The 21,648-nt window shown below is 32.0% G+C and overlaps 1 protein-coding gene across 8 annotated transcripts in view; it reads right to left on the bottom strand.

Annotated features, from left to right (window-relative positions):
• Positions 1–18,869: 18,869 nt before the first annotated feature.
• Positions 18,870–21,648, bottom strand: part of LOC148599680 (uncharacterized) — a 39,078-nt gene continuing 36,299 nt past the window's right edge. For all 8 annotated transcript variants that reach the window (XM_088559791.1, XM_088559794.1, XM_088559795.1 and 5 more), the window contains one exon: positions 18,870–21,093. In XM_088559791.1, coding sequence (XP_088415917.1) covers positions 21,056–21,093 — 38 coding nt within the window. In that variant the 3' untranslated portion in view covers positions 18,870–21,055. The remainder of the gene's footprint in view (positions 21,094–21,648) is intronic.

The raw sequence follows: 21,648 nt of genomic DNA, 5'->3' as shown, positions 1-21,648 counted from the left end.
AAAGGCAGTGTTCAAAGCGTCTGTAGTCCGTGTCAGGTTACCATAGTAATTCACTGAAGTATTGGTCACTTAAACATGTGGGTAGGTGTCTTCTGTCTGTGACACGTACGAGGTTGTTGTAAATGGCAGCATTTCTGGAGACACTTGCACACCTTGGTCTTGTTTTTTTTTTTTTTTTTTTTTGGTTTCTGGTCAAACTGAAATTAGAACATATGTGTTTTAGATATGAACAATAAAAAATACCCACAGCACACAAAGTCATCAACAGCAAGTCGACAGATACTAAGATACCAATAACACTACAACTTATAAGAAATTTCATGTTTTACAATTTACCAGATTGCACACCTCAGTGCAATTATCTAAGCAATGGCTCTTTTGTATGTACGAATAACATGATTTATCTGTAAATGTAATTGTGAGTAAGTTCTGCACTATCGGTATTACATTTTCTCCTGGTAGTCAATTCTTTAAGTTACTGTGTACAAATGTAATTATAATCAGCCATGAACTGCTATTGAACATATATCATAATCTAAATTTACTAGCGGAGTTTAATACATATACAAAAATGGTGACTAAAAGATTACTCTGCTAAATTCTAGGACTAAATTACATATTCTGCTGCTCACTTGTTATCTTGCAATTACATGTACATTACTATTATGTGGTAACTTACTACATGTTGGACTGGGTCTCTGCTTTTCATCTTTTTGGTAGTACTGGTATTTTATACATAAAAAGACAATAAAGGCATCAATATTTAATCTACAACCGCTAATACTACTATTTCATATTAAAGGAACCACATTTTCAAAAGTTACATTGTTTTTCTTCTAATATTTCTATGACCCTCTGTCCTCACAATAAAAGTAGTGGACTAAAATACGCATTCCTATATATACTATAACACAGTTGAACATTTTTGGTTTTAAAAAGATAGTGCTAGTCTTGAGTGTAGCTGGGCGATTTAATGCAATTGTCAGTTATATAGGTTATTGTTTTCCTCACTTCAGAATTTGTAAAATATTAAATGTTAACTTGTTTTCATCTTACATCTTATTAAAAAAAAAGATAAAGAATTACCTTGTGTGTCTTTGTAATCTGGCATACGTTGGGGACTCTGCTTGCCATAAATCTATAAATGAATAGAAGACTTATAATGTTTTAGAATTTACATGTATACTTTATCGAACGCCACTTGTGAGCATATTGTTTGTTTTGCAACAGAGAATGTAATAAAAATCCTTTTTGACCATCAATGGCTATTTTTGGCTTTGAAAGTCGAACATTCACAAACAAAAACCTCGTCTGTCTGTAGCACAATTGACTAGAGTTGTGTAAAATCAGAGCTCACTGCGGAATATCACTTTCTGTATCGTTTTATATTGTAGATACATGTACTTGTAGATAGAATATTCAATTATCACACTGAAATAAATTTACTGCATTAACATAATATGTATGGCTAGGTCACTTATGCAAGAATGAATGTGCATATCATAAGAGACGTATTAAGAAAAACAGAAAAAGGGGATTCAAACATACAATGTAAAATCAATCAACATTTTTTACCATCATAAAGGGGCGTCCCCCTGGAACCTATTATCTTAAATCTAAAAGACCATACAAACTCTAGAATATCATTTATCTAAACTGAACTTTCAAAATGTTCAATTGATAAAAAAACATGTTCATACCTGTGTAAAAGGTCTTTTCTGTGTGATTGTTATACATCTGGTTGGAACGGCGTCTGCTTTTAACCTTTTCCTGTTGACTTTGTTTTACCCAGAATCTTTTCCTAAAAAAAGCAAAAAGTAGAGCAATTTCTCAATATATAGTACATATTTAGCATGCTGATCATACGATAAATGTAAACCCTTAAAGCAATATAGCAATTTCAATTAAGGTAATCGGGAAGACTATATATAAAATTAGTGACTTTTTGATATCTCTATGCTACCGACTTTTTCCGCATGTACATGTATTTGTTAATATATTGTACACTGGTACTAACTGTATAGACCAATTTTTCGGCAAAATCGGAGATAATTTTTAAGTTATAAGCGTATGTATGCAATTGTATATTCAATGCTTAGCGAGAAGAATCGATATCAAAAGTAGATTAGACGAATATTATACTAAAAAGTAACAAGCTCAATACGATATGTAGAAAGCCAATGTGACCTTCATCAAAATGGATATTCCGCTTTTGTTATTCAACTACTTGTCAGTACTGGCCTTAACTTCAGATGATAGAACAAAGTATATCGCCCATTTTAATGTAGGATTAGAATTTGAATTTCTAGCAGTAATTATACAAATAGGAATAATTTTTCACAATTTGTATATACAATATCAAAGAACGTACTATGATACGTGAGAGACATACTAGTCCTGTACAGGGTGTGATATATAAGTTCCTGACTAATAAGGCTTTCTTCGGACATAAAACGGGATTTAATATATGGAAAAAAATACATAGCCCTGAATTACTGGTTCTCCAATATTTAGAGGAATAATATTTTAATTCTTTTACTTACATTTAAAATAAAATATCGAGCATGCAAATGATTCAGCCAAATAAATAGATTAAACCAGAGCGGACCCAGGTTCCGGTTTGGACGTAAATACATGGCATCATTTATTCTATACGAAGCGCAAGAGTAATTTTGAAGGTGTTGGGGGAAAGGCGTAGAATTTGTGGAAAATCTCAAGATTTTATGCAAAGAAAATTTCCTATCTTGGAGCGTTCTCCGGATCCAACCTCTTATAATACGGGCCGTAAAACAAAATGTAGTGAGATGTGATATTTCTATCCCTACTACTATGTGTTCTATGAAGATGTGCGTTTATGTGTTGTACTTGTACATGTCCACGTACGTTAGAACAACATTCTGAATGACATGTTTATTTAAATAAATTAATTAATTAAAAGAACAAAAAATATATATCCTAATGTTGAATATCAATATAATTATTTTCCAAAATATAAATTGACCCATTTACAAAAACTACTTCTTAGGGTTTTTAACGTCCTTGGCTACTGTTACGAATCTCGGAGGGAGTGCTTTGAGGGTGCTTTATAAAGAAGTTATGTTTATATGTATGACTCTAAAAGAATAAAATGATAATGTTTAATGAAGAAATTAGTAAATAAAAAAAATGGAAAAAAATATTTAAAAATAAAAAAATTATCACAATAAACAAAAATCGCTTTGAACCGTAAAACAGGAAAAAAAGTATGTGAATATAATAAAGTATATAAAGTTATATTTAGATTTATAACTATAGTTAAACAAAATAAATCAAAAAATAATAATGATAGTATTAATAATTATGACTTGACTTTTTATGAGCAATTCGATGGGTGTTTCAAGAAATGCAGAGGACGCTTACCCTACCGGTGCACCTGGTCCATGCTCCAAGCTTTTAGTGGAGTCAGAGTTGCTCATTTACTTTTGCTACATTGTATGAATGATTTTGGTTACTTTGTGTTCTTTGTTGTGTATGTCTGTTTTCCATGTCTGGTCTTTGTCCCTGCATTCTTTTGATTACCGCTATAACCTTGGTTCCCTTAATTACTCTTTGAAGACAGAGGTTGGGTGGGCGGATGATGTTTCTAAGAAGTTGTCTGTGGGTTTACGTTACAATTTGACATCCACTGCTTTGATAGTCTTAAATCGTTCTCCTTTATAAACTAGTACATCTAGAAATTGTATTTGTTGATCAGATATCTCATGTGTAAGTTATTTGCAGTATTATATAACTCCAAAAACTAGTGTTAGCTTCCTTTGAATAGTAAATATGCATTGTCTCTATATATTGATAGCAGAGAAATATCCGATGAGTATGGGAATCGTTCTAGTATTTTGGGGACTATTTCAAACAATCTTAGATCAGTTGGTGAACCCATGGACACTCCTACTTTTTGTTTATATATTTGCCCATTGAATTCAAATTCATTATTTTCAATGCTAATTTTAAAAGTTTTGGTAACTCTCTTTTTGGAGGAATTGGAATTTCGAAGTTACATTCTAGTATTTTTGGCCACCCTCTATTGATGGCATCTATTATTTCAGAGTGGTGTAAATTGTTGTACATATTTGTAATATCAAGAGAACTCATTAATATATCTGAGGGTGCTTAGACCCTTTCAAGCTTAATAATGAATGCAGTCATGTCTTTTGTATATGTCCAGAACTGAGTGACTACTCTGTTTAAAAAAGTAATCTATGTATTCTGCTACATTTTCCATTGATCTATTACATAATGATACAATTGGCCTCCCAGGGATTTCTATATTTTGAATATCGTTTTTACTTTCTTTAATTCTTTCCCTGTCTTTGGAGCTTAATTTATGAACTTTTTTGTAGAATACATATAGTCTACCTAATCGTGTTGATTTATTGCTCAACAGATATTTGAATGTAATCAATGAAACTGTTATCGTGTAGATGATAAATGATTGCACTGTCAAATAAATATTTACATCGTATTTTCTTTCTACCTAGTTCTACAAAGTCTTGTATAAGAGATATTCTTGTTTCATTTTATTATATATTCTGCGTTTTTTTCTCATTTTTTCCAATTTTCCTTTTTTTCATTTCTGGTCTTAATTGACATATTGTTCCTTTTTGACATTATAGCGGATTAGATACGATTGATTCCTCCATTTGTTCTAAATAATTTATTTTATGTTAGATATTGCCTTCTATTTTGAGATTCTTTATCACTTTTTGAATCTATCTTTCTATCTATATATATATAGAATGTGACGACTCTATTCGCTACACTGCTCCATCGGATCAAATTGATACAGGGAAGATATGTAAACGTATAGAAAGGTCTGAAAAATTCCCAACGATGTTAGAACTGTCAAATTTGCGATGCAAATTTTTTGGGCGTTCCCTCCGCGAACTCGAACTCGTACCGCTGTGACATCTATTGCCAGATGCATCGCAAATTTGACAGTTCTAACATCGTTGGGAATATTTAAGACCTTTATATATATATATATATATTCACAAAACTCAATTGAAATGTTTATGTGCACATACCACGGGTGATAGATATGAAATCAGACAACACAATAATTGTCATGACCGCAAACACACACATTACTCCTATCCATCCAATTGCAGCTGCTGATAGTCTTGAATCTTGGGCCGAAACTTTTCGTCGTCGATGTGAAGACAACGAACTTTTGTTAACCGTCAATTCCTTTCTTGTTTTTTCGAGAGATGGTGCTAAGAGGTTGAGAAGTTCATCTTTGGTGTAAGTTTCACTATTACCAGCTATTTTATCTTCTAAATTTTCGTTGCACGGACAGTCGTTGTATATTGGTATTGTTGGGTCCACAGAGCCTACGTCAATAAATAAATTAAAAAAAAAATAAAAAGGATTTTTACATATTTGTTAAAAAGTAGCAACATTTTATAAAATAAAAAAAATAATCAACAGCAAACGTGTTTTTGTCCATATGATGAAACAAGAAATGGAATTATAGACAAAAACAATTATTAGCGGAAATCAAAATAATGTAGTCTAGGGACAAAGACCAGACAGGGAAAATACACAAACTCACAACAAAGTACATAAAATAACTAATCAAAATAATACATGCAAAGTAATAAAAGTAAATGAGCAACTCGGACTCCACTAAAAACTGGACAAGTGCCCTGGTAGGGTAAGCGCCCTCTGCATTTTCAGAAACACCCATCCATTTGTTCATAAAAAGTAGAGTCCAGGGTAGACCAAAGAAAAATGGAGTGGAATTATAGACAAAAAAAAACAAAAACAAACAAACAAACAAACAAACAAAAACAAACAAAACAAACAAAACAAAACAAAAACAAAACAAAAACAAAACAAAACAAAAACAAAACAAAACAAAACAAAACGAACAAAAACAATTATTGATGTTTTTGGTACAAATGAATAAATCTATGCAGTTCTGATATTTTTTTTCGTTTGTTTTGAAGTTAAGTTTCAATCGTATTGAGATTTTGAGTATTTGTGTGCCCTGCAGGACATTAAATCATTACGTTTACCTACTAGTAACCAACTGCCTTGTAGATTGTTTTGTTTTTACACTACTTCTTTCTTTTTCTAGGCTCCTTGCGCTTGTCGTTAATCCTCGTGCGTAAATCGTCTGGTTCACTTTTATTGACGTTCCCAATGTACTAGTTACAAACCCGACAGTAGTTTCTATATCCCTTGAACTACCATTCAATGGTTTCTCACAAATGAAAACCATTGATGTTGTGCATCTACGTTGAGTTGGGCTATTCGAAAAATCAGTCTGTAAACCATTACACTCAAAAAAGTCGGTTCCTGAAGTGACCTCGATTGTACGAATTTTGTCCAATGTCACTGATTGCTTTGTTGATCCCCAAACCCATTTATTGTTTAGGGTAGTTGCTCCAAGCCAGACAACTGAAACACGTACACAAGCATGATGATGGACTGGTTTTATTAGTAAGAAGTGTACACGAGAAATGCAGGTAATTCTTAATGGAGTTGTATATATTACTTACAGTGTTCATATCAACCAAAATGTTCCACAGCAGCAAAATATCAGGAACTTTAATATACATTAAAATTAAATTGTATGTCCAAAACTTGAAATAGGAAGCAAAAAAAAAAAGAAAAGAAAACAGTAATGACATCATATGCTACAGAATTTCATACAGTGGCAATAGTCAGTTTAAGACTCGTTGTTCGTTGAATCCGGTAATTGTCAAGTTCGGTGGGCTGTCAATCGTGTAAGATGTGAAATCTAACCGACGGTTGTAGAAATTTCATACTGGACAATCGAATAGTGATCACCACCATACGATTTTTTGAGCTACGGTATCGCCAAAAGCTGAACATAACTCTAACTTAAAAGCCTGTTTCTTTGCTCTACAAATATAACCATTTACAATCACTGGCAGAAACGGATCACGTGTGCAAAACTCAATATTCTTTTTTGGCATTTTGTCACTAAAAAGGGAATGCTTACAATAGGAAGGTCAAAATCATAACTTTTGATATAAAGTTTTCAAATTTAAACGCCCTGGAACATCTTTGAATAAAATCGGCTTTAGGGATGAAATTAAATAAGACGCCCCAGTTAATTTTCAATTTCACGTGCATTTCGATAGATCAAATATAAACAACCCTTGAAATTGATGACATAAATAGACAAGATTCATTGATGGAATTGTTGTAGAAAGATTCATTAGATGCAAGTAATATTGAAAAATGTGTAAATACAAAAATGCCGATAAATTTCGTAATGTGTAACGTCTTTCACGGGGTAATCAATTACAAAATACGACGTTCAAGATCCAAATATATATATATATATATAGAAAGGCCTGAAACATTCCCAACGATGTTAGAACTGTCAAATTTATATAGGCTAGATGGCCGAGTGGTCTAGGGCGCTGGACTTTGTGCAGGCGGTGTTGCCATAGATGTCACAGCGGTACGGGTTCGAGTCCCGCGGAGGGAGCGACCAAACATTTGCATCGCAAATTTGACAGTTCTAACATCGTTGGGAATTTTTCAGACCTTTCTATACGTTTACATATCTTCCCAGTGTCTATTTGATCCGATGGAGCAGGGTAGCGAATAGAGTCTAGAGTCGTCACATTATGTGACATTTATCCTAATCGGCCGAGTGGTCTAGAGCGTTGGACTTAGTGCAGGCGGTGTTGCCTTAGATGTCAGAGAAGGGAAGGGTTCGAATCCCGCTGAGAGAGCGACCAAATTTGCAACCTTACATCGGGGTGTAGTTTAGATTTGATTATATATATGTATGCATCCTTGTATTAACATACTATGTTGATCCTCGTCGTGCATGCTATGTATGTGCATAGTAATGCACTAGCATGTAAGATAGTAGTGTTGTCTCACCCCATTAGACTTCTTATATGTATTATATCCTTGGTGTGGCTGTATTTGTATACTGTTACAGATCCTCCATTGTCTTACTCGATACCATCAGAGGCTGTCCTGTTCAGTTACATCATGTGCTAATGTTCACGTTCTAGATTTACTTACAAGGAAGTATCACTCGGTTAACGAAACCTATATATGTATATAGCCTAGTTGGCCGAGTGGTCTAGAGCGTTGGACAGGCGTTAGGAATTTTTCAGACCCTTATATATATATATATATATATATATATATATATATATATATTGTTCATTTCATACTTCAAACATACATGCAATTGAATTATTCTAATATGAATGTAGGCTTTTTTTAAAATACGTTTTCTTTCGTCTGTAATATCCTCCGAATCCTCCTCTCTGATTTCTATTGTCTCTTCCGTAGCTAGTTCTGTTATTTTTTTCCCGTAACAATCTTCATCAGGTCCTCAAGTTCCCTTTTTAGTTTTTCAAGTTCGCTTTCTTCCTCCTTTCGAGACTTTTTCTTCAATTCTGTTATGTCTTTCTTAATTTCTTTAATATCGTTCCCACATTTTTCTTTCGAGAAAGCCTCCAGTTCACTGTCCTTTTGAACTTTTGATGGTTATCTATTTAAACAAACGCAAATCATTTGAAAGGTATTGGTTTTGAGTTCTGCTGGGATAGGAATATGGACACGCTTTATTATTACAGTTTATATAATTGAATAAATGCAACTCATTTCGAAAGGCATTGGCATTTAGTTTTACTGGGATAGGAATATGGACACGTTTATTCTTAAACTTTAAATGCAAAGTATTTCGATGCGTATTCCTTTAAAAAAAGATAGTTATATATATTTTACATTTTTGGAAGTAATTTTACAATATTGACTAAATCAATAAAAGTAGCTTGGAGAAAGCAAGTATTTACGCATTCAGAATTATTGATAAGAGTAATCTTACAAAATACAGTCAGTAAATTACGATTTTCACATCGCTTCCGTTCGTGAAATGTTTAGATTTGTATCTAGGTCAACTGGAATATACAGGGGACATTATAATGGGAGCCAATGAGCAGAAACTTGAGTTGCTTACTAAAACTAAATAAAACTAAAAATAACTGTTACTGGTCTTGTTTTTTCTACCCTTTTGTAGAGTATAAAAACACGTCAACCAGTTTCTACCCGATTTGACGTAAATTGCGAATGTGAATGTCGTTTAAAAGAGTAAACATCAAGATATTGTAACATCGGATACCATTTTTTTACTGTTGTACTATATTATCACATTAAATATATTGCACTGCTTCATTATATTGTATTTTATAATCCAGATGTTATCACAGACAAGTTATGTATCTATACTAAAATATATTTTTCTAGTTTGCAACCGCTATATGTATTCTCATTCGGTGGATTACAATTTCGCAAAATTCTGAAAGACCTCTCATGGCCTAAATAGCAGAGGGAGGATAAGTCAGTCAAAATACCTTGTTAAAACCAACATTTCACACTGGGGTGCCTGGACCGTGTCTGGATCGTAGTGGCTTTTTTGTATTGTTTTTTAGTTTTAAATGTTCAATTTGTTTCTATTCCCAAGCAATGATTATTTGTTCGATATATTTTTTTTATTTACCTGTATATGGGTTATGAACACCTAAGTACTTAGTAAGATTTTTATAATCTAAAGTAAAGAATTATGTTTATATCATAAATAAACTATAGTATTGTAGGTTATGTTGCTACAAGATTGAGGTCATCACTACAGAGGTTTTATGATTGTCAACATGAATTCTTGGATCGTTACTGTGTATCCATCAGCACTATGAACTCTGATTTGTTCAACGTGTCATAATTTTCCTTTCTCTTTTCGTCTACCCCGGACTTGACTTTTTATGAGAAATTCGGCAGGTGGTTCTAGAAAAGATGAGTACGCTTACCCTGCTAGTGCACCTGATCCATTCTCCCGGGTTTTAGTGGAGTCCGGATTGCTCATTAACTATTGTTAGTTTGTATGTATTATTTTAAATGTTTTAAGTGTTTTGTTGTTCTTATATATTTTCGATTCCTGGTCTTTGACCCTGGATTACATTTACTTGATTTCTGCTAGAATCTTGATTTCCTTGATAAATCTTTGACGGTTGGAAAACGGAATTGAACTTTGATTTATAAAGTTATTATCTACATGTTTGTTTTTTTCTTTTTTTTAAAGAAAGGATATTGATACATGTATGACGAAGGAATCGTAGGTGTAAAAACGAAGTGTGTTGTGTAAATTAAAAATTCTGAAAAATTTTTGCAGTACATTTTTTACCTTTAATAGAAGGACTAAAATACTTATTTTAAACAAAATATATGTTACACTGGTATTAATCATTGCATGGCATATAATATGTAAAGACTACGTCACTTTCGTTGCTATTATGGGATGTAAGAGTAACCAAGGGGACCAAGATTTGAGCTGATTTCAAAAGAATATTGCCCACGAATAAATACAAGCCATGTAAAAATAGACACATATAACAAAGACAATAAACTACCTAAAATAACGCGTACAAAGAAGCATTGGTAAATGAGGAATCTGTTTTATCAGCAAATATAATTTAGAAATGCATTTCAGTTGATGAGAGGGAGTATGTCTGCACAGGTATGCAATAAAACAGGTAAAAGGATAATCATTATACAGTAGGCACATATACAGCCTCTTGATTAGGATGGATTGACTTGCTTTTGTATCATTTTAGAACTTGGAAAATGGACCAGGTGCTCCGGTAGAGTAAGCTTTTCCAGAAAGTAGATACTATTCCAAAATCCAAGATTAGAGTGGCCATTAAATGAAATATATTCCAAGAATAAAGACTAAACTTGGAAAAGAGACACACATAACAAATAACAAAAAAAAACAAAAGTAAATGGGCAACCTAGACTCCAGAAGAAAAAACAAGGAACATGGACAAGGCGCGCCGGTAGAGTAAGCGTCTTCTGCCTTTCTAGAAATACCCATGACACTTCGAATATCAAAATACTAATTAAGCATCACCGGAAGTTGTCTAAACTGAACAAAAAATAATTTCTTACATTTTGATATATTCAGCTTTTGCAACCTAATCGTACATACAGAATTAAATAAAAACATATTTGTCACAAGTATCAAAATAGTAGGTAGCTTAACCTAGTTGTCAGAGGCATAAATCGTCTATATTATTAATATCATCTTAGGCTTTTGGTCTCCTTTTCATGAAACACATCTTCAAGGTATTATTATATGCTGCGCCTACAATAAAGTGGACGCCTTTTATTGTTTAATGTGTATTGTTTATTTTCTATGTTTATTTCAAATAGAATAAAAATAAAATGAGAGAAATATATGGAATGTAAGGATAAGAATAGATTGTTTTATGTTTATGTTTCAGCGGTTGCACATTTTATAAATAAAGCGCGCTATTTGAAAGAAACGGTCACAATTTATCTGTGAGACACTTTTAGCGTCACTAGCTTAGTAAGTATATTTCCAGGAAAGAAAATGAAATACGGAAAAAAAGTTGAAGCTTCAATTAATTAAAAAGGACTATTGGTAAATAAAAACATAAGCATAAGTAAACTGGAAAAGTATCGTTTGTTGCGCGGGTGTTTCTACACCATGATGTGCCTTACAATAAGCAGTGTCTGAATTTTATATGAACTTGTACTTAGAAATACACTTATGGTAAATTTTACAAAATGAATTAATCCAGAGAACGAACATTAATACATATAGAAATAAATTCGCTTACAATTGAAAAAAAAAATAGGGGGAAAACAAAAATGAAAATATTAGAATAAGCATACAGGACAAAAATTAGATAATCAAATTAAATCTAAAAAAAATTACTGAGTGTCGTTTGTAAACTCAATATCATCAATGAGTCTAATTGCGTAGACATTGGCTTTTTCCAGAGGACTAACATTGTCGTTGTCGGCATTGAAACAACATTCTAATAAACCCTTCTGAAAGACATCACACGGTGTAGCACCATCTTCGTCAAGGGAAAATGCATTGAAATATTTACAGGTTGTAAAAGGTTACAAGACCTTGCGCTTTTAACAGTCCAGCATATTCTTCTTTCGAGATTTTCCCATCTCCGTTCTGGTCCGTAATCTGGACATAAATCTTGACGAGTTTAGTCATGTCTTCCACGAATTGCGTTTTATTACTATTGTATTGTGTTGTCCAAGTTTCAATAAGTTCATCTGCAGCAATTTTATCAGTATCTTTTAGAAAAACGCATTTGAAGAAAAAGCAATTTTTAGTTCTGTAGTCTTCTACAGCTTGTCCTTGTAACCCTCTACTTGCAATAGCTGTATCTCTGTATTTACTCTAACAAATAGGCTTCTGGAACAGAGTTATGTTGATACAAGATTGAAGTCATCACTACAGAAGTTTTATGGCCGTTATCATGAACTCGTGTGGATCGTGTATCCATCAGCGCCATGAAAACTGATTTATTCAACGGGTCATAGTTTTCCTTCTCTCCTTTGTCTACCCCGGACTTGACTTTTTATGAGCAACTCGGCGGGTGTTTCTAGAAAAGCAAAGGACGCTTACCCTACCGGTGCACCTGGTCCATGCTCCCAGTTTTTAGTGGAGTCCAACCTTCCATGAAATACGACATTAAAAAAAACGTAATCGTATTATTTTAACGCGGTTGATAATTTTCCCATATTCTGTCAAGTGAATATATTTGTGGATATCAATTTTCGCGATTTCAAACGCATTTAGCGTTATACAATTCTAAGTATATATATAGTGTTAAAAATTATTTAAGCGGGTACTGCTTTAGCGCTTCCTGTTCTCCTTCAAAATAACGAAAACTATAACTTTTACATTACAAACTGTGAGTAAAACAAACTGACAGCTACTGTATATTTTTACTTACGCAAACACATGGGCATCATTGAAAGAGATGAACATAGAGAGAACATTGTCCTTGTTTAAGTCAAAAGTTTTAAAACTTTTTCTCCATTTCGCTATGAGATAGGGAGTTGTCATTCTAAAATATATATGATACCATCCACCTATATAAAATGTGTTTCGCCGATGAAACTTGATTTTAAGGTATTAAGAACAACGAGTTAACGGTTAAACAAATAATCAAAGTGATAAACTGTATAGACTATTGTCAAAATGAAAGTCCGCATTAAAAATGGCACTATAAACAGAAAAACTGTCAGGACGGATATCAGAAGTTAAACAGGATTATCAATTTTGGAATTGTGTATGCTATAAATTGCCCTTAATTTTTTTTTCTTATTCTGTATATTTTATATACTAGGTGTAAAATACAAAAAAAAACGTACGTTTACGTTTTTTACATAATCTGATAATATTCTGGATGATCACTAGCAACTTATCTTGTACAGTCTTATGTAAAATCCGTGATATTACATGTATTTTATATGTTTTAGTTTTTTTATCATAGACACACCTTCCTGTTATTTGCTGGATTAACATATTGAGTACTTTTCGCAATTGTCTTTCATTTAGATTTCTCTGTGTGCAACTGTATCGTGATATAATTATAGTAATGCAGCGGAAACGTAGTAGTTGGTCGTGCCTGACAATTTCACATTCTCAGTTAATCAAATGCAGTTTCGGTGTAATTATAACATACGGATACAGACAATAATAATGTATTGACGTTAAGAAAAATCAATAAAAGGTAAGGCTTAGAATCGGGGTAAAACGCGAGGCTAAGTCGAGCATTTTATTTTCCAATTCATATCAAAGTCGTCCGTTATTTTGATTACTTAAAGGAGACATGACACAAAAAAAAATACTGTTTTCAATTGTTGGTTTATTTGGTTTATTACACCTAATATATATCATAAAACGCCCCTTGTAGTCACTTACCTCATTTAATTGATGATAAATTGATTCAAAATCGACGATGACCCAACTATACGAATTTTGATTAGCCATGTGGTCACGTGGCCGTGCTAGTTCATTGGTTCTCAATTCATAGATCGAGTGGTTGAAATGGTGGGGTTTCTGCACTTTTTACACGATTTTTACAACTGATAGTGAAAATATTGAAGGTTTTGGTTTGCCAGCGAATATATACGTACTGTTGTATGGTGTATCAATTTAAACCACTTCGAGAAGAAAATGATAAACAATGACAGAAATATTTAACTATTACCTGTATGAAGACCATAATCCACAGAGGGACGACACCACTTCTTTTCGAAGATTACATAGAAGTATTTCATGATATTCTGTCATGTTCAATTGAACTTTTAACATAAAGTAAATTAAATTCACATTCTAAGATTTAAATGTTCCGATCTCGATCATCAATGAAAATATTGATTTCACACCTTTTTACGAAACGTTATCTTGACAAGTGTACCAGTACCCCGCAAGTACAGCTATAGGATAATACAAACATGTTTATTTTGTATTGGTTTTTGATAATTTTATTTGAGAACCTATAAGGATTTCGTGCTGAAGCTTCCAGGAGTTATAAATCTTTTTTGCTAAAATTAAATATTTTAATATTATAATATATATTATATTACTATATATTATATATTAAACTTACCTCACGAAAATGAAAAGCTGACAATTAAACAAGAAGCACTTTAGTCTTACGTTCATGCAAGGGTAGGAAAATAGGCGGAGCCAACTGGTTATATACTGTCAGTGACCGATTATCACAAATAAAACATACTGTCAATGAATTTTAGTTGCTCAAATATAACGATTATAGAATAAATGTTGAACGCAACCAATGCACCAAGGTATTAGTGAAATCTTAAACAGAAAATACTTCATATACTTTGATGAATCTTGTGTTAATGAAGAAAATTGTTGATTTAACTTACATTGATAGTAAGCTTACACAGTAAACTTATTATGCATATAACGGGCTGTGTTAACAAATTGAATAACTTATTCAGCTTATTAGGGCTTTTCTATGTTAATCTGAAAATTTACCGCTCACCAACATTAACATATACACGAATTTATCGCTCACCAACATTAACATATACACGAATAGTTCCTCAAATATTGTTCAACTTTGTCATTATTTATGGAGATATAGTTTTTTTCAGATAAATTTCTATCTGGTTATGCGTTCTGGTGTACAGGAACATAATCTACATTGCCTGATTGTCTCAAACGAGCACAAGTTGTTCCTACCCATCAGAACAATAGTGCTCTTGTAGGCAACTACAGGCCCTACCTGTATACTTACTGTATATTACTATATTTTTTTTAAAAATGCAATTCAAATTTAGCTAAAAATTTTACAAAATCTTCAATCCATTTCAGATTATATGTTTTCCATGTCTGGCCTTTGTCCCTTATTGCATTCTTTTGATTGCCGCTATGGCCTTGGTTCCCTTGATTTCCCTAAATAACTTTTATGAAGAATCATTGGATAAAACTTGCTTAAGCGAATTTTTCATACTATGAAATACGTAAATTTTCAGAACTTTTCAGAACGCAACAACAAACGCTAGCATTAATGTCTGGATTTTTATTTATGCTATACAGAAACGTGTAAATCAGATAACAAATGTTTAATACAACACATATAGACATTTAGGGGTGAACAGAGTTTTGTTTACAAATATACACTTGCAATGAAAACCATATCACATGCATCATTGATACAGTCATTTAGGGAATGTTAATTTTTGAACAGGATTTACGAAACAACCTGGTTTGCAAAAAAAGACTTGCCCAAACCAGGTTATTGAGTTAAACCTGCTCAAAATTTAGACAGGTGGTAGTCGAAATATTTATAATTAACTCGTTATTTTGTTTGGGATTATGTGAATCGCGAAGTGCAGACCAATCGAGGTTAATGACGTTAAAGTACCAAACCAGGTTATACAAAACAACTTGCTTTTCTAAAAGAGAACCATCCAATCAGAAAAATTAAATTATATTTTAATAAAAAAATACTTGCACTACTTATGATTGATTCTTTTATTGTGACAAAGCTATCGAAAGTAGACGGATGACAGAAAAAGATGCAGACGAATACAGAACTCAATATGTCTATTTCTTCCAAAACATGTTTCTGAAAGGCGGTGACTAATTAAATGAAGAGGAAATGATTGAGAACTGGGCAGGTGAATACAACAGTAACAAATCTAAATTCGTTGAAGAAATGACAATACCTATGGAGATTTATATTCGTATTTCTGATATAATTAAAATGGAACAATTCCAAAAGAAGAATTTTGGGGAACAGTTTAAGTCGCAAGGTTTAGCAAGTTTTGATGAAAATTATTTCAATGCATATTCTAATGATGGGAATGAAGAGGTTCCATTTGATACACTTCTCCAAGGCTAGTGTGAATATTGTTTTAATAACGACAAAGAAAATGTTAGTCGCAATAAAAAAGACACTCTATATGTTTTTTAAAATGGCTGATAATATGAACTTTTGAAATAAGTTTTGAAAGGCAACTTTTCAATATATGTCATAGATTTGTTGTAATAATATTAACATTAGAAATGGTATGCATGCTCTTAACAATAATATAATTGTTTATTTTGATTTATCTACCTATCGTCTTTATGCCCGTTTGTATATCGGTTCGGCACTGTTGTTCCTACCCTTCATAAAGCTGTGACCAAATCCACTGCATTTCAGTCTACAGACCCTATCTGTTTGATCAATTTATAAGTTTCTCTGTTTCTGTTCTATTTTTGTCTCTTTGATATTATTGATCCGTCCTTTGTCTGTGTTTTTGGTTTCTTTTCCTGTATTTAAACTGCTAGTGAATATAATGGCTGGTGGTCGAGTTTCTAATACGCCTTCCCGTAGTATAACCTTCTCATTATGATATTGCCAAACACAATGTTTTAATTGTATTTCTTATTTGTTTGTATTTACATTTACAAAATAAAGATATATTTAAGCATTACAAGGCTATTTTTTGAAAATATGTTGGGTTTTTTTTTTTGTAATACATTTTTGTATTATAAGTATTAGCCTGAAAGAACAGGTTTATCCTTCAGACTGTCCTAAGTACAGGCGCTGATGCATATAAAAATTAGACACAAATTATAAGCTTTCATGCATCCAGCACGCTATGCTCTCAAACTGCAGCAAATACAATAAGTGATATAAGGCATCATTTTCTCTCAATTTCAGCTATGAAAGTCGTTCAAAAATTTTCATTCATTTGTCTGCTTTCTTTTTCTCTCTTTTTTCCGTATCTTCTTTTGTGAAATGTACGTACAATGTTGAGATTTAAAGATAAAAAATTAAATTCTTATTCAACAGCTATTCATATAATTATGAACTAATTTATATGCAGTATTTGATACGTGCAGAAAGAATTAAAAAGAACGCACAGCCCATTTAACTACAAACACAAATATAAAGTAATTCTACTCAGATATTTAGGCTCGAACGTCTTAAGACAGTTCACACTATATTAACCCGTCATAAAAACGCAGCCGACGTTCAGTACACAGACATAATTGTTCGTCACATTCAAGACGAGGGCGGGAATTTTGAAAAGTATTGATGTATTTTGTATATTGTCAGGTTTTGATTGTTTTACCTTAAGTAGCACTCCAGCTAAGAATCATGTAAAATGTAATACTTGGTTGGAAAGCCTACATATTTGTATTGTTGATATCTTGTTTAAAATGCTTTAGTAAACAGAAATTAATATTTGGTTTTTCATATAACCCATGCTCTTAGGAGATAAAAATTATATAGAATGCACTGTTGATTTCAAATTAAGGGCGATAGCTCTGTAAATGACGCTGAAATAAAATAGAATCTACTGGATTTTCAATGTTGATTATCTCCTAAGAGCAGGCAGATTTGAATGAATAATTACACATTTCATTGTATAGACCCATAAAACAGCTTTATTACAAAAATAAAAATATGTAGCCTTTTTTTGGGGTGTATCACATTTTTCAAATTTTGCATGATTCTTACAGCTACTTAATATTTTGTCATTTGACCCTACATTTCAACAACGTCCGATATGCAATATGGAAAAGTGTCATACAGGTAATAAATTAATTCAAATCAGCTGTTTCCCCAAATTGTTTTGTCACTCAACCGCTAAAAGATCATCGTATTGGTGGTTTCTGTTCTGAATTTAAATTTTGACTTTATCTGTAGCCAAATATTTTCAATGATATTGCCATCTACGGATTGTGCATGCCGTAAAGTCAAGTCAGTCAAGTCACTTTTTGAAACTTATTTATCCATAATAAAAGCATAACTATGTTTAGTAATGTGTCTTGCAGCAATGAGACATTAGTGATTGTCAAAATGTCAAAATATTTGGCAGCTTTACAGTACTTCTAACATTATATAAAGTTTCATTTCAATGAAAGCACACACAACCTAAGACCATCAAACGGACGTTGCGCTGTTCCCTGGGGCAAACTAAAAGCAGCTTTTATCGTCTTTTCGCCATACAAATATTTCATTACATCAATTGCTACATCATGCTATCAATTGTTTTCTTTCTGTCGCATAGAAGAACTTTCTTCTTTAAAATCCCATGTTTGTAGCCGGTTGTTGAATTTTCTGTACATATTTGTTTTACAAAAAAAATATATAATCCCCACCATCATTACTTATATTTGTTCAGTCACCTAAAGTTTATTATTGTATTTGTTTCATGGCTCTCGAAAGTTGGTTCAAATTTCTGTCCGTGAAGAGTTTTTTCCTTCCTCTACCAGTCCGATTTTCAATACTTTCTTTTATGTTTTTCGTTATTGTTTTGAACACTTAATCATTTGTAAAGTGCATTTTCAAAAAGAACACGCATCCGTTAACTTAAATCCGAAATAATCTAACCCCGGGGATTCGAGAACAAGATAAAGGCAACTCGAGATTCGATTATAATTCTTAGACCTGTACGGAAAAAAGCAAAATATACAGATAAAGTGCTGTAACAAATTTACATTAATGTTGGGCGCATCAATTACATTTATCAACAAAACAGTTTATTAAATCAACAATCTTAAAACGATTTTATGTTACAGTTACATAGAAGCATTCTTTGGTAAATTAAAAAAAAAACACGCATATAATCATAAATAGAATACACAATTAAACGAAAACTGGGATCTAAATACGCCATCCATATAAATAGTTTTTTTTAACATACTACATTAATTACAATCGGTGACATTATGGCAGTTGCTATGAAATTTAAAACAAAAAACATTATGATATAGTTCATTTGTAAAAATGCAAATAAAATCAAATATTTTTATAACAATGAATGACAAATTAAAACCTGCTTGTCAGATATTAGTTAAAAGTAAAAAGTAAATTAGGTGTAAGTATTTGTAAGAATCAGGCAAAATGGGAAAAATCAGAAACATGCAAGTCAAAACCCAACCGATCGCACGATAAAATATCCCTCGAGGATGCTTTCTCTGTTTGAAAAAAAAAACATTATTTGATGTCTGCATCATTGGATTTTTTCAGAAATTTTTCAATAAAAAAGAGCTATCTGCACTTGATATGTTCATTTTCAGTGCATTTCAATGAAATTGTAACTCAAGGTCGAGCATGATATATAAAATCATGTGTCCTTAATTCTGGTGGTGCAAATAGTCAAATTAAACTATCAAAATGATGTTTATTTTCGTACCATGTTTCACCTACTGCCTGATTCTTAAAGGGACTGACACTTCAGATTCATATTCCAAAACAAATGAAAAGGGTTAACAGATAGAGTAAATAGTGTGTGAATAAAATATGGCCGACAAATTAGCAAAAGACAGAGAGGCGTTGCTGTGATCTGTTAAAGAAATTTCAAAACACTTTTTTGTCTATTAGGGGTTGTATCTTATTGTTGAAACCCATCATTAGTATTTTGACGCAAAGTATTCCACAAAAAAATTAAAAATGTTTCTAGTTAACTCATTTGAAAAATATTTAGCAATAAATTGGAAAACAAACTGATGCGTTGACAAAATTGGGATTAAAACATTAGAATGTTGATAGGTGAACGAGCAAATGAACAGACAGACAAACCATTGGTACACCGTGTTTTTTGTTTAAAAAAAAGCAATTGTTCACTCTTATTACTCTGAAACAAACACACACCAACATAACTGATGATACAGTCTTTCAAAGAATCTGTTTAGGCACTAAAAATTTCAAAGACTTGACAAAATTGCATTTATCAACTCTAACAAATATACATATTTGCACACATATAATATGTGATTATCAAAACCATGTATAAAAATTACTTAGTCTTATATATTCATATTAAGTTAAACAAAGCAACCATGAATGAATGCTTACAAAGAAGTACATTATGATAATTATATACAGTGCAGCTATGAATATCTCCATCATGGTCTGAATAACAATACATTGTGTATCATATGCTGTTATAACAATGTCTGTTAAAAGCATTTTCTTTATAGTGAAATATAAAGTTATAAATAAGAACACAATACATAAGTACCAGTTCATATAAAATTCTGGCATTGCTTACGGTACAGGAGGTGTGTCATGGTATAGAAAAACACACGGAACAATGTCTTTTAGGTCTTCAGATGCTATATTTTAGGGAACATAAGTCTTTTTTTTTTTTTTTGGTATTCATGTCTGTACTTTAGATAAAAACTCATCGCTCACTAAAGCCAACCAAATCAAGGCAATTCAGGAACGATAACTCTTGCAAACTGCTAATTTCAAATAAATCTATATAAATTTTATCTCAAAAGCGCATAACTCAAATAAAAAACCAAAACTGGTAGTCTGTATCTGATTCTGAATAAGAAATAAAAGTAAATTTGATGGGTTTTTAACATGCATGAATCATCTCCTGTCTGATGTTTGTAAAAAAACTGCTACTAAAATGTAGGTCAATATAGAATCAAAAGCGGCAATGGAAATAATTATTAATTAATAATGATTCGATAGATACTCGAAATAAACTGGATTCACGAAAGACCATCAGATTTGAAAAATAATTAAATCATATTCAAACACATTATTTTTTTTTCTGCACAGTTACACAATCCCAAATTTGTTAATGCATATCTGCTAATTATCAAACAAATGAATGACGGAACTTCAACGCATAAATACAAAATGTTCAAACAGAGTAGATAGTCAGGTTTGTATATCGCCCTGAAAAGCGGAATTCATAGTCGGTGACTCATTGTCAGAACCCGGTCCTCTCCTGAAATATACACAAATATTTAATTTGATTTATGGTATTGATAAAAATCAAAAAAGGTCGTTTCTATAATTGAGATACTTACGTTTGAGGCGTCACAAAATTAATGATTTAATACATAAACGTATCGGACCGAACTTATCATAGGGTAAATGACAGATTTAAAAATGAAAATATGACTCGAGTAGTTACTAGTATTTATTGACTTGTAAAATTCAAAGTAGTTAGAAATAAAGTTTTTACGATTTCCCTTAGAGACATGTATATATTGATTTTTATATTTACCAAAGACAAAAATATAAATATTGCATAAGAGTAAGGATTCATATCTACGCTGTGAAACGTAAAACATCAAGAATATATTTAATGAAAACAATCTAAAAGTAATCATATTTTCACCGACTTAAAAAAATTATCTAACACTTTTTGGGTTCACTTAAACCAGTTCTTCAAGTACAAAAAGGTCAATATATTTTTATACGACGAAGCGTACGTAACAAGCTTAAACTAAACGGGATTGTATATTATAAATAGGACATTAAAAGATTAATATCAACG

Source organism: Perna viridis, chromosome 13, assembly GCF_037379345.1.
Source record: "Perna viridis isolate PV_CMFRI_1.1 ecotype Kerala chromosome 13, ASM3737934v1, whole genome shotgun sequence".
Taxonomy (NCBI): domain Eukaryota; kingdom Metazoa; phylum Mollusca; class Bivalvia; order Mytilida; family Mytilidae; genus Perna; species Perna viridis.
Note: the sequence above shows the minus strand (reverse complement) of the source record. Positions and strands in the feature narration are given on the sequence as shown.